At 48.8% G+C, this 24118-nt stretch overlaps 1 protein-coding gene across 9 annotated transcripts; it reads left to right on the plus strand.

Annotated features, from left to right (window-relative positions):
* Positions 1–7028: 7028 nt before the first annotated feature.
* CHRNA2 (cholinergic receptor nicotinic alpha 2 subunit) lies at positions 7029–23913 on the plus strand. 9 transcript variants are annotated; one of them, XM_044391135.3, is made up of 8 exons: positions 7062–7465; positions 12105–12339; positions 13049–13200; positions 13607–13651; positions 17160–17269; positions 17508–17639; positions 20040–21054; positions 22192–23913. In XM_044391135.3, the coding sequence occupies exons 2-8, from the start codon at positions 12231–12233 to the stop codon at positions 22315–22317; spliced, it is 1689 nt and encodes a 562-aa protein (XP_044247070.1). In that variant the 5' UTR covers positions 7062–7465; positions 12105–12230; the 3' UTR covers positions 22318–23913. The 9 variants fall into 9 exon arrangements, with proteins under 9 accessions (XP_057166176.1, XP_044247070.1, XP_048068184.1 ...); XM_057310193.1 differs by lacking the exon at positions 17508–17639 and having other exon boundaries at positions 7029–7465; XM_057310194.1 differs by lacking the exon at positions 12105–12339 and having other exon boundaries at positions 7191–7465.
* The last annotated feature ends 205 nt before the right edge of the window (positions 23914–24118 follow it).

A 24118-nucleotide genomic window follows, 5' to 3' on the forward strand; every position in this document is an offset into this window, starting at 1 on the left:
GAAACCCCAGTCCCCAATATGATGGTATTTGAACGTAGGGCTTTTGGGAGGAAATTAGGGTTAGATGAGGTCATATGGATGGGCCTCATGATGGGATTAGTGTCCGTATTTTAAAAAGACACCAGAAACCTTGTTCTCCTGCTCGGTGCAGACACAAAGAAGAGATCATGTGAGTACAAAGCAAGATGGCGGCCACCTACATGCCAAGAGGCCTCAGAATGAAACCCTCCCTGCTGGTACCTTGATCTTTTTTTTTTTTTAAAGATTTTATTCATTTATTTGACAGAGAGACAGCCAGCGAGAGAGGGAACACAAACAGGGGGAGTGGGAGAGGAAGAAGCAGGCTCCCAGCGGAGGAGCCTGATGCAGGGCTCGATCCCAGAACGCTGGGATCACGCCCTGAGCCAAAAGCAGACGCTTAACGACGGAGCCACCCAGGCGCCCCTGGCACCTTGATCTTTGACTTCTAGCCCACAGAACTGTGAGAAAGAAATCTCTGTCTTTAGCCACCCAATCTATGGTATTTTGTTATGGCAACTCAAGCAGACTAAGATACCAACAGTCTGTAACTTCACTTATTAAAAAAATGGATAAATCTGTGACAGCCCACATTACTCTCCCACTACCATCTCATTTCCTTCTTTTCCAGCAAAAGTCTGTAAGAGTTGTTGAGGCTCATCAGCTCGAATCCTTCTTGGCCCATTCTCCCCTGAATTCATTTGAATCATGCTTTATCTTTATCCCTTCACTGAAAATCCTCTTCCCAGCATCCCAGAAAACCTCTGCATTTCCAAATCTCTAGGTCATTCTACACCCTCACCAGGTCCGATTTAGCGTTAGCATTTGGCCTGATTGTTCATTCCTCTTCCTGATGACACTCTCTATACTTGGCTTCTGGTACCCTCTCTTGCATGGGTGGTCTCACTTGCTCTGCAAACTGCCCTTGCTGGGTTTCCTTTGCTAGCTCCTCCTCATTTTCTTCATCTCTAAATTAAAGTCAGTCCTTGGGTCTCTTCTCTTCTTTATTTACAACCACACTCTTGCTTATCTCAACTGGTCTTCTCTTCCATAAATTATCCGTCCTGCAGTCTTCCTTACATGGGACCCTCTGGCCACAATCAGCTGCATATAGCCCTTGCAGGGGCTTGCCAAGGGAATCTGGACAGGTGGCTCCATGCAGGCTCTGTGGGGCTCTGGTTTGCATGTCAAAATGGCTGCAGAGACACGATTGCCAGGTTGAGGCCGAAAGATGCCCCCATCTGTGCTAGAAATTGCAGGAAACCTCTCTCTCATCCTCCTGCAATGTCCCTCTGGTGCTCTTCACTAGAAAGCTTAGTATTGTGCACACTTTAAAGAAGAAATGCTTTAAAAAGCATATAGTGAAGGTACATTCAGAGATGACAAGATGGCTACAGTCCAAGTTCGAAAGAATTTGAGCTCAAAATCCTGTGATTTGCCTAATTCTTGCATCAGTTCAATTCACAGCACTGATGGGAAAGCAGTGAGACTCTAAGAACTGAAAAGAGCCCCATGACAAAAACCAGGAAGCAGGGGAGGATGTTTCTCTTTCTCTAGCTGATGAACTTGTTCCTACCTTAGATGAAATTCCTATAACAACCTCACCTGAAGGATTTATCATGGGCCAGGTAAGCCAACTTTCTTCATGCCCCACCGTACTCCCCTTCATTGCCTTTGGACTTGAACAAGGGTTAAGTCCCCACATGTCCCAGCAGACAGTTCCAGGGACAAACCTGGGAGGAGACACAAACACACCCCAAAACCACGTGTCCCAGCAGACAGGTTCCAGGGACAAACCTGGGAGGAGACACAAACACACCCCCAAACTGCAAGATTCTGCTCATTGATACCCACAATTTGGTGATCATGCATAGAAATGGATTGTCAGGGGTGCCTGGGGGCTCAGTAGGTTAAGCGTCTGCCTTCAGCTCAGGTCCTGATCTCAGGGTCCTGGGATCGAGCCCTGCATCGGGCTCCCTGCTCAGCGGGGAATCTGCTTCTCCCTCTCCCTCTGCCCCCCCCCCCACTCATGCCTTCTCTCTCTCAGATAAATAAATCAAATATTTTTAAAAAAGATTAATCATCACAGTTTGTTCAATGGCAACCCACACAAAGTTACTACAAGACACCAGAAATTAGTATACTGGAAGGGAAGACTTGGCGAAATAGAAATGTTGGAATGGATTTTTTTTTTAAAGATTTTATTTATTTATTCGACAGAGATAGAGACAGCCAGCGAGAGAGGGAACACAAGCAGGGGGAGTGGGAGAGGAAGAAGCAGGCTCACAGCGGAAGAGCCTGATGTGGGGCTTGATCCCATAACGCCAGGATCACGCCCTGAGCTGAAGGCAGACGTTTAACCGCTGTGCCACCCAGGCGCCCCTGGAATGGATTTTTTATGTATGAACTTCCACCTTTGTCCTAATGTGAGAGAACTCATGAGACACTCCTTCAAGGCCTTGAGAAATACAATGGTGTGGGAGGACTATCATCTTGATTGCAGGGGTCGTTGGAAAGTGGTTTGGTCTTTGGGTGACAAGACCTGAGTTAAGGAAACTTCTCAGTACATGGCACATCATTGTCAGTCTTGAGAGGAAGAACGAAGAAGAAGCCTCTATAACAAAGTAATAAATAAAATCCATTAACATGTCTCTGGAAGAATCCCAAGGGCTAGAACCACCATCAAAGACCAGAATTATGCAGGGACTTCTGATTGCCACCAAACTCTCCCTAAGATGGATGCATCTTGCAGAATGTCAATTCATCGCTGTAAACTTATTTAGGTAATTCGAATTGCAGATGCCATTCCCAATGTGATCCCTACTGCTGCCATTGCCAAATGCCCAGCTCCCCAGCAGCAGTGACAAATCCTGAGCTCTAGATGGGGTGTCCGAGCCCAGAAGCTCAAATTAGTCACCAGGGGGCAAGCTGATTACATTGAACTTCCATAATAGAGGGGGTAGGAATTTGTCTTTTAGGAATAGATGCTTCTTCTGGAGAATGGATGAGGGGGAAAGCTATAAATACCAACTCTAACCTTATGATCTTTTATAACAGTGAGGGCTGTACCAGCCAATATTTTCTTCCTTATTTGATTGATTTCATTTTCTGCCCACCCCGTTACTTCATACACAGTATGCTTTTGATGAACTTTATGATTTACTCTACAGGAAACAGAATTTCAAGATGACATTGTGTCAGGATGAGAGCAAGGAGGGGCATTGCCCACAGAGGCTAGGTATGGAGTTGGATGGAGTAACTAATGAGCCCTAGGCATACAGGGTCAGGATGAGCACTTTTATTTCTGTGAGGAATGGCTGCCTCATGTTAGTGCTTTAAATGTGTGTTCTTAGATTCTATGTTTGTCTAGTTGGCAACCATTACTCATGGGGCCAAACTAATGGCCACACTAGTTTATATCATCCCTGTGATCCAGTTTCCATGGAGGTACAACAATGATCTTACAAACCCTCGCAACAACCCTGAGTCAACATCCCCAACTTCTTCCTTTATCTCTCACACTCCAAGCCAACAGTCCCCTGCACAAAAGCACCCCAAGGTGAGGTACTGAACAGCTAGAGACTGTCCCTATATCCACAGCCTGCCAAAATTACTCAAACTATCCAATTCTAAGCTGCTTACCCTGGCCTGCCTTGCCTCTCTTGCAGAAATTTCGATAAATACTCTGGGCCATGGAGACACCTGAGCGGCTCAGTCAGTTGGGGGTCTGCCTTTGGCTCAGGTCATGATGCCAGGGTCCTGGGATTGAACCCAGCATCAGGCTCAGCGGGAAGCCTGCTTCTCCCTCTCGCTCTGCCTGCACCTCCCCCTGCTTGTGCTCTCTCTCTTTCTCTCAAATAATAAATAAACTCTTAAAAAAAAATACCCTGGGCCATGCTTTCTCCTTTGCCTTTCTGCCCCCTGGCGGGCCCTGGGGCTTCCCTGTGGCCCTGCATGGCACACTGTGATTATTTCCAGGGATCTGTGAATATGAACTTCCTTCATGACAATCATTCCTGTGTCTGCATGCCTTGCCATACCGAAATAAAACAAATTCTGGGGACAACTTTTACAACAGTTAGATGTAAGCATTTTTTTAAGTGTAATTATGAAAAGTTGGGTGTGCATTGATATTAGGAGCCAAAAAGCTAGATTTGGGGGAGCTTTCTAGCATTTAAACTCCTTTCAAATATTTCAGGAAAGTTCCCACCTTGAAGGTGGTAGAGCCCACTTTCCAGAAGGAGCTCAAAACACCAGACTCCTGCTTCCTCAACCTTCCTTGCACCTCGTTCATGGGCACATGCTTAATCAGACGGGTCTGTCCGCACCCTTATGTTGGGAACTAGTGACACAAAGAAGCAGGGATAGAGAAGGATTAATTCTGGCAGCAGCAGGAGGGACTGGTTTCCCGGGACAGCAGTGACAGCAGTTCCAGTGACAGACGTTGCAAGGTTTTGCATCCAGTCCCACAACAGCACAGGGCCCATTGTGTGGGTGAATGGCTTGTGATCTTGGCTCTGATCTGGCTGATGTTTCCCTTGTTCTCACCTGTGCCCCGAGCAGGTTCTCCAGCTTTCTAAGTGCTTCTATGAACTACTCAGTGTCCTTTAATAAAATCCATTTCTGCTTAAATTCATTAACAGGTTTTTATTACTTGTAGCCAAGAAACCTAGTTGATATAAGTTATGATTATTTCCTTCCTTCCTTACACACACACACACCTCCATGTGAAAGTACATATGGTGAAATATTAATATTTGTTAATTATGGGTAGTGAGACTATGGGTGTTTAGTGATTTTTTTTGTATTTTATGTCTTTCAATTTTCTCAGAAGATAATACTAGCAACCATGTCCATATGTGTAAATATATAAAATATATATATATTTATGCACATATATGTCCCATATATTTACACATATATATATAATGCATTATTTCACTACTCTAAGCCCTTTATTTATGCTAACTCATTCACTCTTCACAACAAGTCTGTGATGTGGGAAACGATATTCACATCCTCATGTTACACGTAAGGAAACTGAGGGACAGAAAGCTCTAGAGACCTACCCAAAACTACACGGCTTTTTTTTTTAAGTATATTTGACACATAATATTATATTGGTTTTAGGTGAACTACATAATGATCTGACCATTATATACATTTTAAAATGCTCACCACAATAAGTGTACTTACCATCTGTCACCATAAAAGGTATTACAGAATTATTGACTATATGCCCTATGCTGTACCTTGTGACTTAGTTATTTTATATCTGGAAGTTTGTACCTCTTAATGCCCTTCACCTATTTCGCCCATCCCCCACCCCACCCCTCTGTCAACCACCAGTCTATTCTCTGTGTTTATGGGTCTGTTTCTGTTTTGTTTTCTGTTTGCTTGTTCATCTCTTTTGTTTTTTAGATTCCACATATAAGTGTAATCATATGGTGTTTGTCTTTCTCTGTCTGACTTATTTCATTTAGCATAATACCCTCTAGTTCCATCTATGTTGCCATGAATGGCGAGATTTCATTCTTTTTTATGGCTGAGTAATATTCCATCATAGGTACATATCACATCTTCTTTATCCATTTATCCATTGATGGACACTGAGATTGCTTCCATTTCTTGGCTATTGTAAATAATGCTGCATAGGGGTACATGTATCTCCTCCAATTAGTGTTTTCGTTTTTTCCCATAAATCCCCAGAAGTAGAATTGCTGGGTTGTAAGGTATTTCTATTTTTTATTTTTTGAGCAACCGCCATACCTTTTTCTACAGTGGCTGCACCAACTTACATTCTCACCAACAGTGCACAAGTGTTCCCTTTTCTCTGCATCCTTGCAACACTTGTTATTTCTTGTCTTTTTGATTCTAGCCATACTGACCGCTGTGAGGTGGTATCTCATTGTGGTTTTGATTTGCATTTCCCTGTTGATGAGTTATACTGAACATCTTTTTTATGTGTTTGTTGGCCATTTATATGGCTTCTTTGAAAATATTTCTATTTGATTCCCCTGTCAATTTTTAATCAGATTATTGGTGGGTTGTTTTTCGTTGTTGTTGTTGTTGTTGTTTGCTATTAGTTGTATGAGTTCTTCATATGTCTTGGATCCCCTTATCAGCTATATCATTGGTAAATATCTTCTCTCATTCAGTAGATTGCCTTTTCGTTTTGTTGATGGTTTCCTTCACTGTGCAAAGAACCACACAGATTTTAAGGAGCACATCAGAAACCAAACCCTGGAGGTTATGCTTAGGGTCTTTTGCTTTTAACAAAATCAGGGAGATGAGATAACAAGTGGCTTGAGGGGATGGCAGACCAGGATGGAGGATGAGCTTATTTATGGGCTGAGGAAAAGGACCCAGCAGGAGGAGCAGTGAAGACAGGAGGAAGCCTGGGGATCTTTAGTAGATGGGGACTCCATCAAGATCACAGGGGCCAAGCTTCCCTGTGCAGGAAGGAAGGGAGGAGGAACAAGGAGCAAAGAGAAGAAGGCAAGGGGTCGGTTTACGGTTTGGAGGATGACCTTGCTTCTCTGGGGAACTGAAGGCAGTCAGTCACTGGCAAGGAGGCTGAAGAGGTGACAGGCAAGCTGCGGCCAACCCAAGTGGCAGCATGAGTGAACCGGTGGTCCTGCAGATAGCCGGCTGGGGGAGAGGGGCTTTCCTCCAGAGGAGAAGGGGAAGGAGAGAGCCATAGGCTCCCTGACGGAGGACTCTGTCTTCATTCCTATTCTACTTGCAATTATACTGCTCTCTTAACACCCAGACCAGGACCCAGGAGATCCCCCACCTGTGAGGTCAGGTGGTCCAGGCTGTGATCCCAGAGCACAGGATCCTTCAGAGCAAAGAGAGAAGCATCTTAATAACTGGACAGAGGGAAAGCAAATCTGTTGTCTGTCCCCACTGGACACAGACAGAATAGTCACAGGCTCCTCCTTCTCCCCTCCAGAGAGGGTGTGTGTGTGTGTGTGTGTGTGTGTGTGTGTGTGTGTGTGTTAGAGAGGGAGAGAGAGAGAGAGAGAGAGAGAGAGAGAGAATGAGAGCATGAGCCTGTGAGCTGGCCAAGCCAGCAGTCCCTCCTGTGGACTGGCTTGGCTTTTACCTGCAGAAGCCTTTGTACCAGGCTCTCCATGACGCTGTCCCCTGTAGGACCTGCAGGAAGCCTCTCTGGCCGCCAGAGCTGGGAGCCCCAGGCAAACCGACCAGGCTGCAGAACTTGTCCAGCCCTCTCCAGGAAGCCAACTTGACTCTCAGAGTCAGCTCGCCCTCATCCACCAAGGTGTGTCCTGCTCCAGCATCGGTGTGACTGTAAAATGGAGTCACCCCACTCTGCCTTGCACCTGCCTTTCCATTTTGGGGGGACTTTTGTTGGCTGACCAGGACTTCCAAGCCAGGCTGGTTCTGTGTTCTCTCAAAGGCCTTTCTTCTTCTGTCACCACAGGTAAGAAAGGTGTCCCCATAGCTTGTGTCGGGGGATTAGGGGGGTAGAGACATTATGGGGGTGGGATCAAGGGGATACTGCCAGATTAGCAGCTTCTGGGTACTTTGGGAAGGGAGTATGTCAAAATGCTGGAAGTCACCTGCTCCTAGAAGAATTTTCATCTTCTGATTGTCCCTGTGAGGACTGTTCAGAGCCCAGTCAACCGCTTCTACTGGGATAGTTCAGTCTCAGGAGTTAGTGATGTTATCATATCAAATCTGCTTCTGTGTACCATTCCTTCATTTATTTATTCATGAAGGAAATATTCCATACCTTTTAGTAAAGACTAAAAGGCATCAATGGAATTCACTGACTTGCAAGGTAGCAAGTTCTTCATTGCTGGGGTTTTTCTGAGGCTGGAATTTGTCAGAGAGGTTTCCTACAACAGCTGATGTGCTAATCCAGATGACCTTTAAAATTCCACCTGACCTTGAGATATTAGGCTTCTGTGATTGATCAAGGTATGGAGCAGAGCAGATATACAAGCTAGAAATATGTTCTCTCTCCCCTAAGCACCTGGCATGAAATTATTTGGAAAAAGAAACAGTATCATTTCCTCTAATCAAGGGGCTTTCTTTGGGGTATTGACAGTTGGGAGAGAGCTGGGACTCTCATGTGGGGCATTGGGATGCTGGATGGCAGAGAGGGGCTGGCGGGAATCTAAGCAGGCTTCCTGGAGAAGGTGATGTTTGTGGAAAGAATAGAACGTGACCAGGTGGGTGGGAAGCTGAAAATCAGCTGCAGTAGGAAGATGGACAAAGAAGCTGAATTACCTTGACTTCGGGGGACCAGAACTCAGGAGGTCGGCATAGGGGTGGGGGCTGGGCTGGTCACCCGAGTGCGGCAGCAGCAATAGTGGGGATGTTGCTGTCTGAGCCCTTCACATACACAGTGTCTTTTGTATAGATTTCTCTGGGCGCCCTATTCACCCAGACCCACTTTACAAACAGGGACGTCACCCCACAGCCATCCCCTCCCCCACAACCTGCCAATCCAAGGATCAAAGGGTCCAGGGCTCTTTCTCTTTTAATATCTTTCTTAGGCAGAAGGTAATTTCAATTACTGTCAATTACCTGGGATAATTTCTCTTTTTGTTTCCAGTGACAAAGTAATGAAATTATCATTGTGAACTAATTACAAAGGATGCAAATTTGAGGCATCTTGTAGGAATATATCCTCTAGGATCAACTGACTTTTATTTGCACATTCTTCCGGAGGGTCAAGCACATATCTGGCTGGTTCTCTATATGAGGCAATTTCAGCATGCCTGGATTTCTATTTCTTTTTCTCCTATTGTCACTAATGGGGGAAAAATCTTTTATTTAGGGCATTTGGCTGAAAGGTGAAACAGGTCATAGCCTTGGGATTTGCAGCCATGATATGAGTAAGTGGATCTGCATATAGAGGAAACTCCTAGAACCCTGGATCCAGGCAAACATGGCTGTGGGATAGGACACCTTTCCTTTCTCACTACCCATCTGCCACCGACCTCGGTCCTGATGGTAGCTTAGCAGTAACAGTCAATAGTGCTAGGATCTATAGAACACGGGAAAGTATGGGCTGAGTTGCCCATCAAATTGTCCTTCTAGTTGGTGGCACTGGGTGGCACTTTACCAGATTACAGTTTAGAAGCTGAAGACCTGAATTTGAATCCCAACTGTATCGATTTTGAACTATACATCCTTGAGCAAATCTTTTCTGAGCATCAGTATTTCCTTTATTTATATAAAAGAGATAATAAAATCTCTTCCCCTCCCCCTTCTAAGGGTGATGTGAGGCTCAAATGAGGTCAAAGGTGTGAAAGGGCCTTGTCAGCCTTAAAACTACACAAGTGCAAATTGCTCTTAGAAAGATCTAGGCGTGAACATCAAAGGGGACCCTGGAATCCTCTTTCCCTGCGCTTGCCTGCCCTGTTCTCTCATAGCTAACTGAAAACAAAGCAGTGCATCTCCCTGGATATGTCCTGATGGAGAGGAACAATTCAATTTTCCAGGTCCCTTTCCTTTTAACAAGCAAATGAAACTTCTAGATGGTGGAGATGGTGTCAGGTAATAATTTGTCAATGACAACACAGGTCAATTAGGGAGGCATGGGACACGTGAGAATCCTAAGGCATCCGGGCCAGGGTAGAGTCCCGTGACTGTCAGGTTTTGAAAGAGTGTAGAAAGATTAAAAAAAAAAGGAAGAAGAGAAAAACCAAACCCACCTGCTCTGCAGTTTCTCCTGGATGTTAATGAGATCTGTCTCTGTTGGCAACACCAGGATCTCTAAAATCAACTCAACTCAACTCAGCTCAATTCAAGCACGTCTCAGGGTGCTTACACAACATCAGACTCAGGGAAGAGCTTCCCAGTGTGAGGAGTAGTAAAGAGCTCTGAAGGGACACCTCTGGGAACTTGGGGTCTCTCTGCATGGCTTTGAAACCAATGGGACTGAATGAATAAAGTCATGACTCCTGGCAGGGGTGGAAGAGCAGATTAGATGCCAGAATTTGTCTTCTGTCCTTTCTTCTCTGCTATGTCCCCCTCAGGGCCACCCATTCTCGATTCTTTGTTCCTAATGCCCGGCACATTGTTGCCCCATCATGGAAGAAGAAGTGGAAAGATGAATGAGTAAAGAAAAGAATAAATAATCAGATTATGGAAGAAGATTATGTTCAATGTCATCTTGCTCCCTAAACTAAGCCATAAGCCTGGGTCTCCTTCATAGATTCTTCCGAAAGCCTGTTATAATAAATACATTCCCAAAATGCCAACGCATTGAAATTCACATGAAAGCCCTCCCACACCCCCTCTCCCTCCAGTTGGCACAAACCATGAATGCACAAGGCCATGGGGTCTTTGATCCCCCATAACCATAGCAGCTGCCACTTCTCCTACCCAGCCCCCTGCAGTTCTTGGGAGCTGCTGTGGGCATGATCCCATTTGCTCCCTCCCTGCACCCGTCCTCAGGGGTAGGCAGGGCAGATAGTGCGCTTTCCTTACCACAGAGAAGACACAACCCCTGAGGGCTTAAGTGCCCTGCCCCAGTCCTGAGTCAGTGCGTGTGGTGGCCAGGACTCAGAGACACATTCACAAACTCCAGGAGGGCAGGACAGTGGTGTGACAGGTTTGAGGAGAGGCGGAACGCCGGTGAGGCCATCGATGCTCCAAGAGTAGGGACAGAGCCGCCTGGAGGATGAGAAAGAAGCTCATAGAAGAGGTTTTATGACTCCTCCAACAATAATAATTTGGATTCTCCCATGTACTTGGAGATAACGTTTTAAAATCCCTCTCACTCATATTCTTTTTTCCTTTTAAATTGTGGCAAAATATACATGACATAAAATTTACCATTAGTGACATTCAAGATGTTGTGCAAACATCACCAGTATCTAGTTCCAGAACATTCTCATCATCCCACCTTGCCCATCACCTGTATGAGAGTCCGCGCTGTGTCCCGAGGACATGGCCAGTGCCAGACCCGGAGAGTGCCTTTGATACGTGCAAGGTGTACTTGAACATGAGACATCTCCAATCTGCCAATAAGAAGGGTTGTTTAAAAAAAAGTGCTAATTTGGATAAGTAAGCTTTTTACGGTAATATTTAATATTTTTTCTAGTAACAGATGTTTTAAAGCACTATATATATTAATACACTAACTTAAAAATATGGCCTTTCTCCAACTCCCCCATTACAAAACATTCAACGCTTTACTTCCATCTTTGACGTCAGTGTCCTTCTCGCCACTGGAACCATTGCCACGTTCTGGCCTTTATTGTTGTCCCTAGAGTCTAAAGAGAGGTGGCTATCTTTTTTTTTTTTTTTAACTAATCCAGAAAGTGTTTATTTATTTATTTTCTAATAACAGCTCTTTTGAGATATAGTTCACAGTACTATAAAGCTCATCCTTTGAAAATGTACATTTTGGTGAATTTTAGTATATTCGCAGAGCTGTACAACAAACACGGCTACATCACTGCAGAACGCTTCAATCACCCCAAAAAGAAACCCTGCACCATTAGCGGTCACTCCCTCTTCTCCCTTCCCCCCAACCCCCTTGTAGCCACTAATCTGTTCTCTGGCCCCACAGATTTACCTTTTCTGGATATTTCATATACATCGAATCAGGGTGTAGCTTTTATGTGTCTAGCGTCTTTCGCTTTGCATGTTTTCAAGGTTCATCCATGCTGTAGTGGGTATCAGCACTTTATTCCTTTTTATGACCTACTCATCCATCATATGACTATACCATCTGTTGTGTGGGTGTTCATCAGCTGACTGGCATTTGGGTGCTTCCGCATTTGGGTTATTGTGAACAGCACCTGAGTTCTTCTATTGACCACCCTTTGTGATACAATCATCTTCATCTTGGAAATGCAGCACCGAGGCCAGAACAATGGGGACTTCATTCTCATCTTGTACCCTCCTCTGTCCAGTGGGTCAGGCAGAGAAACAGGTTGACGCCGGAGGAAGAAGAAGATGTTAGTTCCTCTAGTTAGCCAGGGAAAGCCCAAAGCCCTCTACTGTTCACCTTTCTCAGCTCTATAAAGTGTGAGGAACACAAGCACATCCTGTGTCAAGGATGCACGACGCTGAGACCCTTTGCACGGCTTGCTCAGGTTCCATAGTGAGAGGGACTGTGTGGAATCCAGCGGAAGCCCTGCCGCGTCAGCACCTGGAAGCCTTCCTGGGGAAGCAGGTCTGAGCCTGAAACCTCAGCACAGCTCTGGCCTGCCCTCCTTCTGATGGCCAGGGGAAGCCAGACCCCGTCCACTGAAGCCATGGGCCCCTCCCACTCCACGGTCCTGTCCATGACAAAGCTCGGTCTGTGGTGGCTCCTTCTGATCCCAGCAGGTGAGTAGGTGTCATCACTAGGACATCATGTCACACCCGTGGGCTCCCATGTAGCATGGAGGAAACTCCTGCAGGCAGGCTCATGGCAACTGCCAAAGCCGCGGGGGACTTCCGAGTAGCTCATTCCTCAGTGAGAAGGAGGCTGGGCACTCACGGCTCTGAGTTCAAGCATCACCTTGAACCTCCCCCAGCTTCAGCAAAAATGGGGAAGATGCCTGAAGAGGCAGAGGATTTTGTGGTTAGCATCAGCCAGCGGTTCGTTGGCACATGGATGGGAACAAAAGGCTCACAGAGACGTGGGAAGCCCTTCTCCCTCTGCTCACCCCACACTGACCAGGTGTCTCCCACATACTGCTGTCCCATGGGGCTCCTCAGTTCAAGGCTGCATCTTGTCTCCAGGTCTGATCCTCCCCACTCCTTGGCCTCTGCCTCCCTCTCCAGCACTTATTTCCCTGCCTTCTTCTCTAATAGTCACAGAGTAACTGCCGTTTCTTGAGCTCCAAGCATGCGCTGCTTGCTTCGTTAGGCTCCACTATACACTATTATATTTAATCCTCAACAGTGTTTGAGACAGGTTCTGGATAGCGTCACCATTTTACAGATGAGGAAACTGAGATTAAGTGGCTCTGATTTGACGGGAGAGGGACCCAAGCACTAACCACCATGGACTCCCAGAGACCCCACTCTTCCTTCCCGTCCACGTCCACAGGGTCGGCACAGCGAGCCTCCCACAGCCAAGCTGAGGACCGCCTCTTCAAACACCTCTTTAGGGGCTACAACCGCTGGGCACGGCCGGTGCCCAATACATCGGACGTGGTGATTGTGCGCTTTGGGCTGTCTATCGCCCAGCTCATCGATGTGGTGCGCCTCTCCCCCCACGCTTCTCCCCCTTGGGATCAGCCCTCAGACCACAGGTCCCTTTCCCGGGGTCCTTCCTCCCTGCCTTCCCAGCTCCAGCCCTTCTCCCTCCCCATCTCCCAGCCCTGGAGCCCCTCCTGAGAGGGCACTGATGGGCAGCAGTGGGTTGTCTAGGTGCCCTGTTTGTTCCACTCGACACAAACCCAGAGGACCCAAGTAGCCCGTGTGCTCCTGAAGGGTCTGAGTAAGGGTGGCAATGTCAGGAGGGGGTGGCAGGTTGGGCTGGGCTTAGGGTGTCATATGAGAGGTTCTTCTAGGGAGTAGGGGGTCTGCATCAGCCCATCCCACTCCACCCTGTGTTGGGGGCTGGCTCCATCACTCTATTGTTCTTACTCTCTCCACCGGTCAGGATGAAAAGAACCAAATGATGACCACCAACGTCTGGCTAAAGCAGGTAAGAGCCCCTTCTCTGGCTGAGGCAAAAGTGGGGGTGGGAACCCATTGACCCCAGACCCTCCCAGGACTCTCTCACAAGCAGTGGGATTCTGAATTCACGTTTCACGGGAGAGTTGCCACTTGGGACGTTCCCAAAGCTGGCCGATCTTGGACTGCTTCTCTTAAGATCTGGGTCCAGCACCTGAGAAGGTCACCTACAAGAACCTAGTCATCCCCTTTCCGGGAGTGGGCATTTCCTGCAAGTCGGCCATTCTTTGCAGATCAGCTCTTTCTGAGTAGTCACTGAAAACCCAGGGGAGGTTTCATTTTGCCCCCTTTATAGCTGAAGAAAGCCAGAAGCAGAGTGCAGTTCAGCTAGAAAAGTGGGGCCGCAGGTGTGCTCAACTCGGAACCCCAGGCTCCTTCTGCAGGAGAATGATGGGCGTTCCATGTCTATGCTGCTTAACAAATCTACCCCAACACTTAATGGCCTAAAGCAACAGTTTGTCATACCTCATAGTTTTATGGCCAGGAGTTTGGGTGGTTTCTTCCACTTTGCATGGCAACAACTGGTGTTACTTGGTGCTGTTTAACCTGTGGCTGGTCTGCTCTGCAGGATCTAAGATAGCTTCACTCATGTCCATTCTTTAGCAGGGATGTCTGGAAGGTTCTGGAAGCTAGCCCCACTTGGGCCCTTCACCCTTTTCAGGCATACTCAGGGTCTTTCTCCAGCAGGGGAGTTGGTTGCCTCACCTGGAGGTTCAGAGATCCCAGAGCAAGAGTCCCAAGAGACAGGAAATGAAGCTGCTGGTTTCTTAAGGTCTGGAAAATGGCCCAGCATCACTCCTAGCAAAGAATGTGTGGTCTTTTTTGATGTACCATTTTGGGAGCAGCACTTGGAGGCATAGGCTTTGTTAGAGTCTGAATGTATTCCTTTCCACTTCAACCCCTCAAGCTCTAACCAGTCCCTCCCTGGGCCTGGAAATGGAGATGGTGGGAGAACATGAGAAAGAGGACCTAGCCCTCTGCCTCCTTTTCTCCTGCTACCCTCTCTTCCTGCCCCACTGGTAACCTGAGAAACTGAGAACCTCCTATCTCAGACGTTGCCATTCAGAAAACCACGACAATCAGAATTGTGATTGGCAGCTCTACTTTGAGTCTTTTGAATGAATGCCTTACTTTCCATGGCCCCAGGGCTGTATAATGGCCATTTAGTTTATAACTGAATGCTTAGGTGAGAGGCATGGAGCAGACCCCTCTGACACTGTTCACCCTGCAGCTGCCAGGGGGTCATGCGGCTCATCTTTACAGATGTGCAAACTGAGGCCCAGAGCAGTAAGACACTTGGGAAACCACACAGTCCTGCAGTGCAGGGGCCAGATCTAGAACCTGGGTTGCCATCACTGTTCCCACGAACCCATCTTCTTTGCTTTAGGGGCTGGGGTGGGGAGCAGGGGAAGGAGCACCCGAGCAGGAGCCAGGCCAACCAGCACTGCCTCTGACTAACCTGTTATGCTCTGCAGGTTACTTAACCTATCAGAGTCTTACTTCCTCATCTGTTAAATGGGGATAGTACCATCTGTTGCCTGCATTGGCAACTGATTGCCAATTACTATAACGCATGGGTGTAGATGTCCTCCAAATCTGGGTTGAGCCCGAAAGCTTGAGAGATGATGGACTGGGGGGAAGGGGATACATTGATGAGGAGCAATCCCTTTCAAAGGTGTTTGTCAATGTCCTGAGAAGTCCTGACAATTTTACGAATTTTTAAACCTTCCTTATTTTGCAAGTCTGGCTCCTCTGTGCTCCTAAGCCTTCCCCTACAGGTGAGCAGTCAATACCACTGCGAGGCCAGTGCCTTCCTAAGCATGGTTTGGGCACCAACAGCAGTGTTTCATGACATGATTTTACTTGCCTTGCTAATCTTTTTGTAATAGTCATATTTATATTTTAGTGGATATTTTCAAATGCTTTTGATTTTCTAGTTAAGTCAGTAATGTAAAATTTCAAAATTTCTGTAATCTTAAAAACAGTGAACCAATTTAAAGGAAAATACTAAGTACATGATGATACAGACAGAGCACATATATTGGCAAAAATTATGAAACTTGGACTTGGGTGCTTGAAGTTTGGGAACCACCGAGCTAGACCAGTACTTTTCCTCTCGTGCCTGCTTCCTGAAAATGCTCCTATTTCTCTTCACTCCTTCCTGGATCCCTTCCTGGTTGATGGTTTTTGTAAACGTTACACAACTGTCCTTAGAGGGGAAAAGGCATCATGCATGGGACCCTTTTCAAGGGTGCATTACTGCACTATTTTAGTGAAGATGTGCAAAAGCAAAATGGCCCCTGGAATGAGGGCAGGCTCAGAGACAGGGATGCCAGGATTCAAGTACTAGTGCTGCCACTTATTAGCAGCGTGCCCTCCACACTTCACTTTCTTCACCCTAACCCATAGGATTGTTGTGAAGATTAGAAAGAACCATCTAAAGGGCCTGTGACAAAACTGGGTTTATAAATGGTAGTAGCTTTTATAATTATGAAAAGCCCTTGAGAGGCAAAGGACAGCCTTGTGGGTCAACCCCAGTCATTATCTGTTGGGGGTGGTTGTTTTTTTTCAGGTCCAGAAGGGATGCGGGAAGCCCTCCCAGAAGTGGAACCAGACAACCTGAGAGGGAGGAGGCATTGTTTTCATCACTCAGCTACACATTTACGGAGCGTTTCCCCAGGGCTTGGTGCTAGGGAGCCAGAGTGAACCAGCTGTTGTCCCTGGCTTCATGGAACTTACAGAGAGAGGCGTTAAATAAATATATACGCAAATCCACATTCATCACCACTTGTGATGATGCCAAAAAGGAAAACTTCAGAGAGTGAATAATACTAACCTGGTTTTGGGGTGGAAGATTCACTTGGATCCGCTGCTGGAAGCAAGGCTGGGGCCCAGAGCGTCCCCTCCCTTCCGGGACTCCCAAGTGGGGGCACTCTGGAGCACAGTTTGGAAGTCACCGTGGACTTCCCGGTCTGGGCTCCTTGGTCGCAGCTGCATAACCTTCGCCGGTTGTTTTTACTTCTCTGGTCCTCAGTTGCCTTACCTGTTAAAATGGGGAAATACTTCCACCCTCTCAGCATTCCCTCCCCAGCTCTCCCATGGAGGCTCTTCCTAGACAGAGGATGTTCAAATCCTTTGTAAGCTGTGAGGCACTAAAAACGTTGTTCCTACAAATGAGTGACGTGGCTTTCCAGGGTCATCCCTCTAGGTTGGCAGAATGAGGACCAGAGGCAGGACTAGGGTGACCTATCCTCCAGGTGTGCCCAGGACTTCGAGTACTGGAGCTGGGGCAAAGCGGGCTTGGGTATCACAGGCCAGACACCCAATCCCCAGCTCACAGCCCTGTCTCCGCCTCACAGCCCTTTCTCTTCTGGGGGCTAGGGGAGGCACTTGGGGTGCTCCCGAAGCCAGCTGCTGGGGCATCCCCTGGTTCCTCCCCGGGCAGTGCCAGCTGATGCGACTCCCTTCCCCATGCACAGGAGTGGAATGACTATAAGCTGCACTGGGACCCGGCTGATTTCGGCAACATCACATCCCTCCGGGTCCCTTCGGAGATGATCTGGATCCCTGACATTGTCCTCTACAACAAGTAGGAAGCCGGGGGGTCCTGGAGGACCCTGGGACGCCCCTGGGAGGGGCGGGTACAGTGAAGCTCAGCTGGGTTGGACTTGGGAGGTCCCCCCTTGTGCCTCAGCTTCCTTGCCTTTCTCGCAACTCCTGCTCTGCTCATTCTCACCCCCTCCACCTTTCCTCTTGATTCCTTCATTTCTTTCATTTTGTTCTCTCACTCATATGCCTAAACTTACTGAGCACTCACTCTAAATTAGTGCATGGTGCTGTGCTGATTGTGGGACACAGATCTGCCAACACCAAGTAGTATTTGAAACATTGGCTGGTGTAGGCTCCGAGAACAATGCCGAAGAGTTGGCAGTTTGCAGGATGGTGGTACTGTTGGAACGGTAAGCAGCATCCCTGGGAGCATCCTCAAGGGGGAAGACTCACATGGCATGGGTATTTGTAAAACTCACATTATTTATAGTGGCCTTGCATTCAAGATCAAAAAGGAGACATCTTTCAGCATAATGACAAGAAGATAATAAAAGGCAAGGGGGTCGAAAGAGAGTCCCAGTGAACACCAACAACACATTTTTTTTAAAAAGAAGATAGATAGATTGAGTCTTTCGTTTGTGTGTTTGGTGTCAGGTAATTCTTCACTTAGAAATAAAAACTTAAAAGATGTTTGGCATTATGCTTGGCTAATGGTGTTTTCTAATGTGGGGCTCTAAGGAGCACCTGTTCTAGGAGATATGGATAGGTATGAAAAGCAGTTATACAGTCAAATAATTTTGGATAACATTGTTTGTCGCTAACTCCCCCACCCTGGTCCCAGTCCTTAGGAAAATGTTAGCACAAGACCGCATTTTTAATGTTGTTGGAAGTTGTGCTGCCAAGAAACCCATGTAGTCTAGGTTTTCCCAATTCATTTGACCCGAATTTGGAAGAACTATCTTTAAACAATAAAATAAAGGGAGATAGGTCCATTTTTGAGTTTTGGTGTCTTCAGAGAAAGTCATGACAATGACTCCCTTATAAAGCCCAGTTCTGGTCAGACCCAAAGCCCTTTCCCTTGAGCCATGTCCATAAACACATTCAGTGCAGGAGGTCTAGCTGCAGGTGCCTGGCGTTGGTGGCTGTCACTGGACTCACGGAGCCCTTCCTCCATATCTTTATGCCCCGGAGCCACCACCCACGATCCTTCTAGTTCCTGCTCTGTTGGCACTTGGCAGAAAAGTCAGGAGCAAAGTCCTAGCATCAGATATGACCCGAAATCTGGGATTGTCAATAAAGCTTCGCTCAGTGTTGCTTGATAATAACAGGAAATTCTTTGGATAGGACGGAAGTCCAAACCAAATTCTTGCAGACATTTAAAGAAGGGTCTCCTCTAACGAGACACTCCACTCCAGGTTAAACAGGGATCAGGGAAATTGCACTTTTCCTTCTTCCAAATGGGGCACATGTTGCCATCTAGTGGTAGTTCTGTGTGTTGACAAAAACGCCTCAAAAAAACCCTCCCAAAAACCTTTGGCCTGACCTGTTCCTTACTGTCTATCAAAGCTCCTGTTTCTAACCTTCTCTTTCAAAGTTTTCCATTTCCCAATCCCTAGCCTGGAATTTCTCCATAGGAAAGAAGTCTGTCTTCCTGTGTATTCCTCTGATTCCCTTGACTTTAAGGAATTGGAGGGAGAAGGAAGGATCCTTGAACACTAGGGCGTGGAGCCCACAGCACCACCCCCGGGGGACTCAGGGACTCAGGAAGTCCCAGCAAATGGTCACTGTTCCTCCAGTGTTCCCAGAGCCCTGGTGGCCCTTGGATGCCCAGTCCCATGATGCCACAGGTGTCATTTCCCACCAGCCTTCTTATGCCCTGCCCCTCGCCCCACCCCCAGCCTGAGTACACACTGTGAGCTTTGTCCTTCCCCTCCTCTGTTCCTGGTTCCCTGCCTTTGCTCCGCTAGTATGCTTTCCACCCCATCTTTCCACCATCTACTGGCAGCATTCAGGGTGACCCAGCTCACTCCAGCCAGAAGGGAGGTCCGCCCTCCCCGCCTGCCCCGCCCCCAGGGGCTGCCCCTGCGGTGCTGTTGTCAAACTGCCCCCCTTGAATTATAGGCATTTAGGGCTGCATCTCATTTCCTCATGGTCCTCCTTGTTCCTTGCAGTTCCTCGTGGTTCTTTAAGGGCAGGCCTGTGTCTCCCATTCCATCCCCCACAGCTCCTGTGTAGGCCCTAGCAGATCGGGTTGGGTGCAGAAATGCCCACTAAATGGCTGGAGTCAACAAGGTATCTTCCTTCACCAGCAAAGGTGTTAGGTCTCTTCTGAGCCAGGAACTAAGGATCCCAGGTAGAAAAGACGTGACCCTAGATGAGGGCCTTGCTCACCATCTGCTGTGGGGAGAAAATATAAATAATCACCCTAAAATATTAAATGAACACAAACAGGCCATAAGACTATACATCCCATGTGTTTGTAAATATATAAAAAATTATATATATGATCTGTATGTCAATCAAATATATACGATATATATAACATCAGAATGTTTTTAAACAAATATATATGTATGTTCCTATATTCTTCAAAATTCCTACTTTCGTCATTAAAAAGATAGTGTCTGAAAGACAATTCAGGTAGCTCTAAATGTGGGTGTGCCGGGAGAGTCTCACACACTTGCATAGACCCCCAACAACTGAGCGAGCTCTGGCGTTGTTATTGGGGTCTCCCACTGCTGGCTGCCTGGAGCAGCCTGGCGTGGGCAGGTGGGCTGAGTCGGGTCCCCCAGCTCCTCTCCTCTCCCCAGTGCAGATGGGGAGTTTGCGGTGACCCACATGACCAAGGCCCACCTCTTCTCCACGGGCACGGTGCACTGGGTGCCCCCTGCCATCTACAAGAGCTCCTGCAGCATCGACGTCACCTTCTTCCCCTTCGACCAGCAGAACTGCAAGATGAAGTTTGGCTCCTGGACGTATGACAAGGCCAAGATCGACCTGGAGCAGATGGAGCAGACGGTGGACCTGAAGGACTACTGGGAGAGCGGCGAGTGGGCCATCGTCAACGCCACGGGCACCTACAACACCAAGAAGTATGACTGCTGTGCCGAGATCTACCCCGACGTCACCTACTCCTTCGTCATCCGGCGCCTGCCCCTCTTCTACACCATCAACCTCATCATCCCCTGCCTGCTCATCTCCTGCCTCACCGTGCTGGTCTTCTACCTGCCCTCAGACTGCGGCGAGAAGGTGACTCTCTGCATCTCCGTGCTGCTCTCGCTCACCGTCTTCCTCCTGCTCATCACCGACATCATCCCCTCCACCTCCCTGGTCATCCCGCTCATCGGCGAGTACCTGCTCTTCACCATGATCTTCGTCACGCTCTCCATCGTCATCACGGTCTTCGTCCTCAACGTCCACCACCGCTCCCCCAGCACCCACACGATGCCCCACTGGGTGCGGGTGGCCTTTCTGGCCTGTGTGCCCCGGTGGCTTCTGATGAACCGGCCCCTGCCCTCCTTGGAGCCCCGCGACGCCCCAGATCTGAAGCCCAGCTCCTCTTATCACTGGCTGGAGACCAACGTGGATGCGGAGGAGAGGGAGGAGGAAGAGGAGGAGGAAGACAGATGGGTGTGGGCGGCCCATTCATCCCCCTCCCTGGGTATGCTCTGCGGCCATGGTGGTCTGCACGAAGGGGCCTCAGGTCCCAAGGCGGGAGCCCAGTTGCAGGAGGGTGGGCTTCTGCTGTCACCTCGCATACAGAAGGCACTGGAAGGTGTGCACTATATTGCCGATCACCTGCGATCTGAGGACGCTGACTCTTCGGTGAGTTGGGGCCGGGAGAGGGGCTCTTGTTCTAGGTGACTACCCCTCACCCCAAGGTGGTAGTTTAGACCACCTAGTCTCCTCCATGAGGACCCATTTCCCTCAGTTGTGGCCCCTGGGAGTCTGGACTACACTATGATAAAGAACGTCTAGCTGGCAGGTGGCAGAAGAGCAGCCAAGAATGCCCCAGCTAAGGCTACCCAGAGGACAGCAAGCCAGAGAGGGAGGGATCTCAGATGATGAAATTCTCCATGCCATCCTTGTCACCATTACCCTACAGGTGGCGGAGGAAGGAAACAGAGGGAAGTGAAGGGAATATCATCAGATGATAAATCAGATAAACCAGGCTGCTGCTTCCTCAGCCTTCCTCCTTTGTCCTGATGGTTTCCTCCCAATTCTATTTGTGGGCTCTGGGCATTTTGTGGAATTCACTATTCACCCACAAACCCTGAGGAACCTTGGTTGTACCAGGTGGGCTCCCCACCCTGGCCCCTGCCGTGTCCAACGTTTTTAGATCAGCTGGCCACTGCTTAGATCACAGACTTCTTACCAACCTAGGGAAGGATGAAAGGCCGGGTGGTTATTAGTGGGTGGCCTTGTTGAATGGATAAGAAAGATTAATCATTATCTAATTTGGAAGCAGGTAGGAATCCAGACTCACTTGCTTGGGCTCTGAGCCCAAATTCCACAAAGGCCCGCCCCTGTGACCTTCCCAACCTTCCCTGGGCCACACCTACCCTCACCTACCTCCTCCTCTCCACCTGCTGCAGTGGGTGGGGATTGGGTGGGAGGCAACGTGGGGCAAGCGCAGTCTTCACCATTTTGTAACTGCCGGGTGTTGAGTTTAAATCACTGCAGGCCCCCTGGGAAGGTCCATAGGTGGTTCTAGAACCTCTAGCCTCCCTTCTCTGGAACTTGAGCATCTATGGAAAGGCTCTGGGTCACGTCATAGAGGTGGGATAGGGCAGGGATCACTAGGAGAGGCTTGTTTGAATCTTGAGACAACGTTAGCTTCCTAGGTCTCAGTGGGGCCACTGGTGCCCCCAGTGTCATCTTTACAGAGGCTGTGCCTGGGTGGGATACTTCCCCTCTCCCAAGGCCTGGCCTCCATCACAGTGTGTGCATTTCCACATGCAGGTGAAGGAAGACTGGAAGTACGTGGCCATGGTCATTGATAGGATATTCCTCTGGTTGTTTATCATCGTCTGCTTCCTGGGGACTGTTGGACTCTTTCTTCCTCCATTCTTGGCTGGAATGATCTGATTTCCTGTTCCTTGCTTGGACCCAAAGGTGACCCTGCCGACCGTCTTTAACCACCGTCCCCTCTGGAGTACGCCTTTAGGGTCAACGCCCTCTGACTGCAGGCGCCTCTCTGTGGAGTCCCTACACTGGCCTAATCATCCAACACTCCTTGGGTCAACTCACTTGACGTTATTGTACCATGTGCTGAGAATCTGCTGGGCACAGAGCCCAGTTTTGGATGCTGAGGAACTAGGAAATAAGGAACTCGCTCTGCAGAAGGTTACAATATGGTGGGGACCCTGTGAAGCCATAGAAGATTCTCCTGCAGGAGCCAGGAAAGCATTGAGTAATAGGAGGACTGAGCGGAGCGATCCAGGGGGTCAAGGCACAGACCTCAAAGGATGGGTGCATGGGGAAGAGAGGAGAGGGTACCTCGGGGGGGGGGGGGGGTGGAAGGGCTGTGAACAACATTTTGGATTCAGGAATGAGCCCCAAGGTAGCTAGCAGAACAGGCAGGCTGAGATGGGGCTCCAGTGTGGGAGCCGTGGGAGGAGGTTGGAAAGGTAGATTAGGGTGTCTCGAGTCTGATCCTGCAGGTCTAACGATGGTCAAGACTCTCCTGGAAGGAGAGACAGGGGGAAGCAGGGCCACAGGTCAGGTAGAGGTGCAGGTCAGACCTTCTGGGTGGCAGAGGGATGTGTGGTTGGATGCAGGTAGTTGGGCCATCCCACTGCCTGGAAGCTCATTTGAACCCCTGGCTTCCCCTCACCTTTAGCAACACCCGCTCACCTGCCCGCTGCAAACTGGATCAGCACCAGCCGGCCCCAACAGGTTTGGCCATGCTGTAGTCCCCGCCATCTGTCCTTGAATGCATGTTGACAAACCAGGAAGATATCCTGGGACATCCTTGACTCAACTCAAGCTTGCAGCTTGCTCCTCCCACCCATTCACGGGGCAAGTGGTGGCCAGCACTCAGGACATTTGCTCAGAGTGAGTGAAGGGCGCGAGCTGGGTTACTTTGCACTGACTGCTGTGTAAGGGCAGAAGCTGCAGGACGGCTTCCTTTCCCAGCCTGGCCTCCTGGTCCTTCCTAAAGCCCCGCAATGGCTTCTGAGCTGCTCCGTGCCGCCAGGGAATCCTCGCACCTTGGAATCCAGCAATCCACAGGCCTCTGACACATGCTGGAGCCTGGAGGAGCTCCTGCTCCAGGGTCAGACCTCACCGTTGCCTTTCCAGCCCTCAGAGGGCAGAACCTCAGCAGCTAACAGAAGCAGACACTGGCTCTCCGGACTGTGGGGGGACCCTGGATAGGAAGCCAAGTGGGGCGAACTTTCAGTTTCCCTTTGGTCTTTGGGGTACCCCCCCACCTCTGCCTGTCACACACAAAGGAAACCTGCAACATCCCGGCCCAGGCCCCCACTCCTCAGTTCTTCCCAAGACTCCCCACTCAACGACCCATCTGATTTCTGGCTCCCCCAGGCTCCTGTGGGGGCAGCCTGCCAGCCTCCCTTCTCCTCCAACCTGCCTCTCCCAGACCTGATCTGCTGGTGCAGTGATGTTCTCTCGTGCTAGTCCATCTCCCATCCACACTGCATGTGAGTAAAGAGACAAAATAAAGCTAAGGCCAGTGCTCATTCAGCTGGGGGACCCCTCCTCAGCATCCCCAGGACCCTTCAAGCCCCGCTGGAGGCCCAGTTGTTTGCACACCAGCTGGGAGAGAGCCGGCGGCATTCTTCATGTGGCCCAGGAGGGGGCTGCTCTGGGTCCCCACTGGAAAGTCATCCTTGGGTCAGGCGCAGGGACGAAGGGGCTGGAGCACACC

This window comes from Ursus arctos, unplaced genomic scaffold (assembly GCF_023065955.2).
Source record: "Ursus arctos isolate Adak ecotype North America unplaced genomic scaffold, UrsArc2.0 scaffold_11, whole genome shotgun sequence".
NCBI lineage: Eukaryota > Metazoa > Chordata > Mammalia > Carnivora > Ursidae > Ursus > Ursus arctos.

Excerpts from the sequence above, each read along its gene's own strand:
- CHRNA2 (XM_044391135.3), top strand. The coding sequence starts at position 12,231 with ATGGCCAGGGGAAGCCAGACCCCGTCCACTGAAGCCATGGGCCCCTCC. Across the intron at positions 13,201-13,606 it reads TCGCCCAGCTCATCGATGTG|GATGAAAAGAACCAAATGAT; the intron begins GTGCGCCTCTCC and ends TCCACCGGTCAG. Across the intron at positions 21,055-22,191 it reads CTGAGGACGCTGACTCTTCG|GTGAAGGAAGACTGGAAGTA; the intron begins GTGAGTTGGGGC and ends TTCCACATGCAG.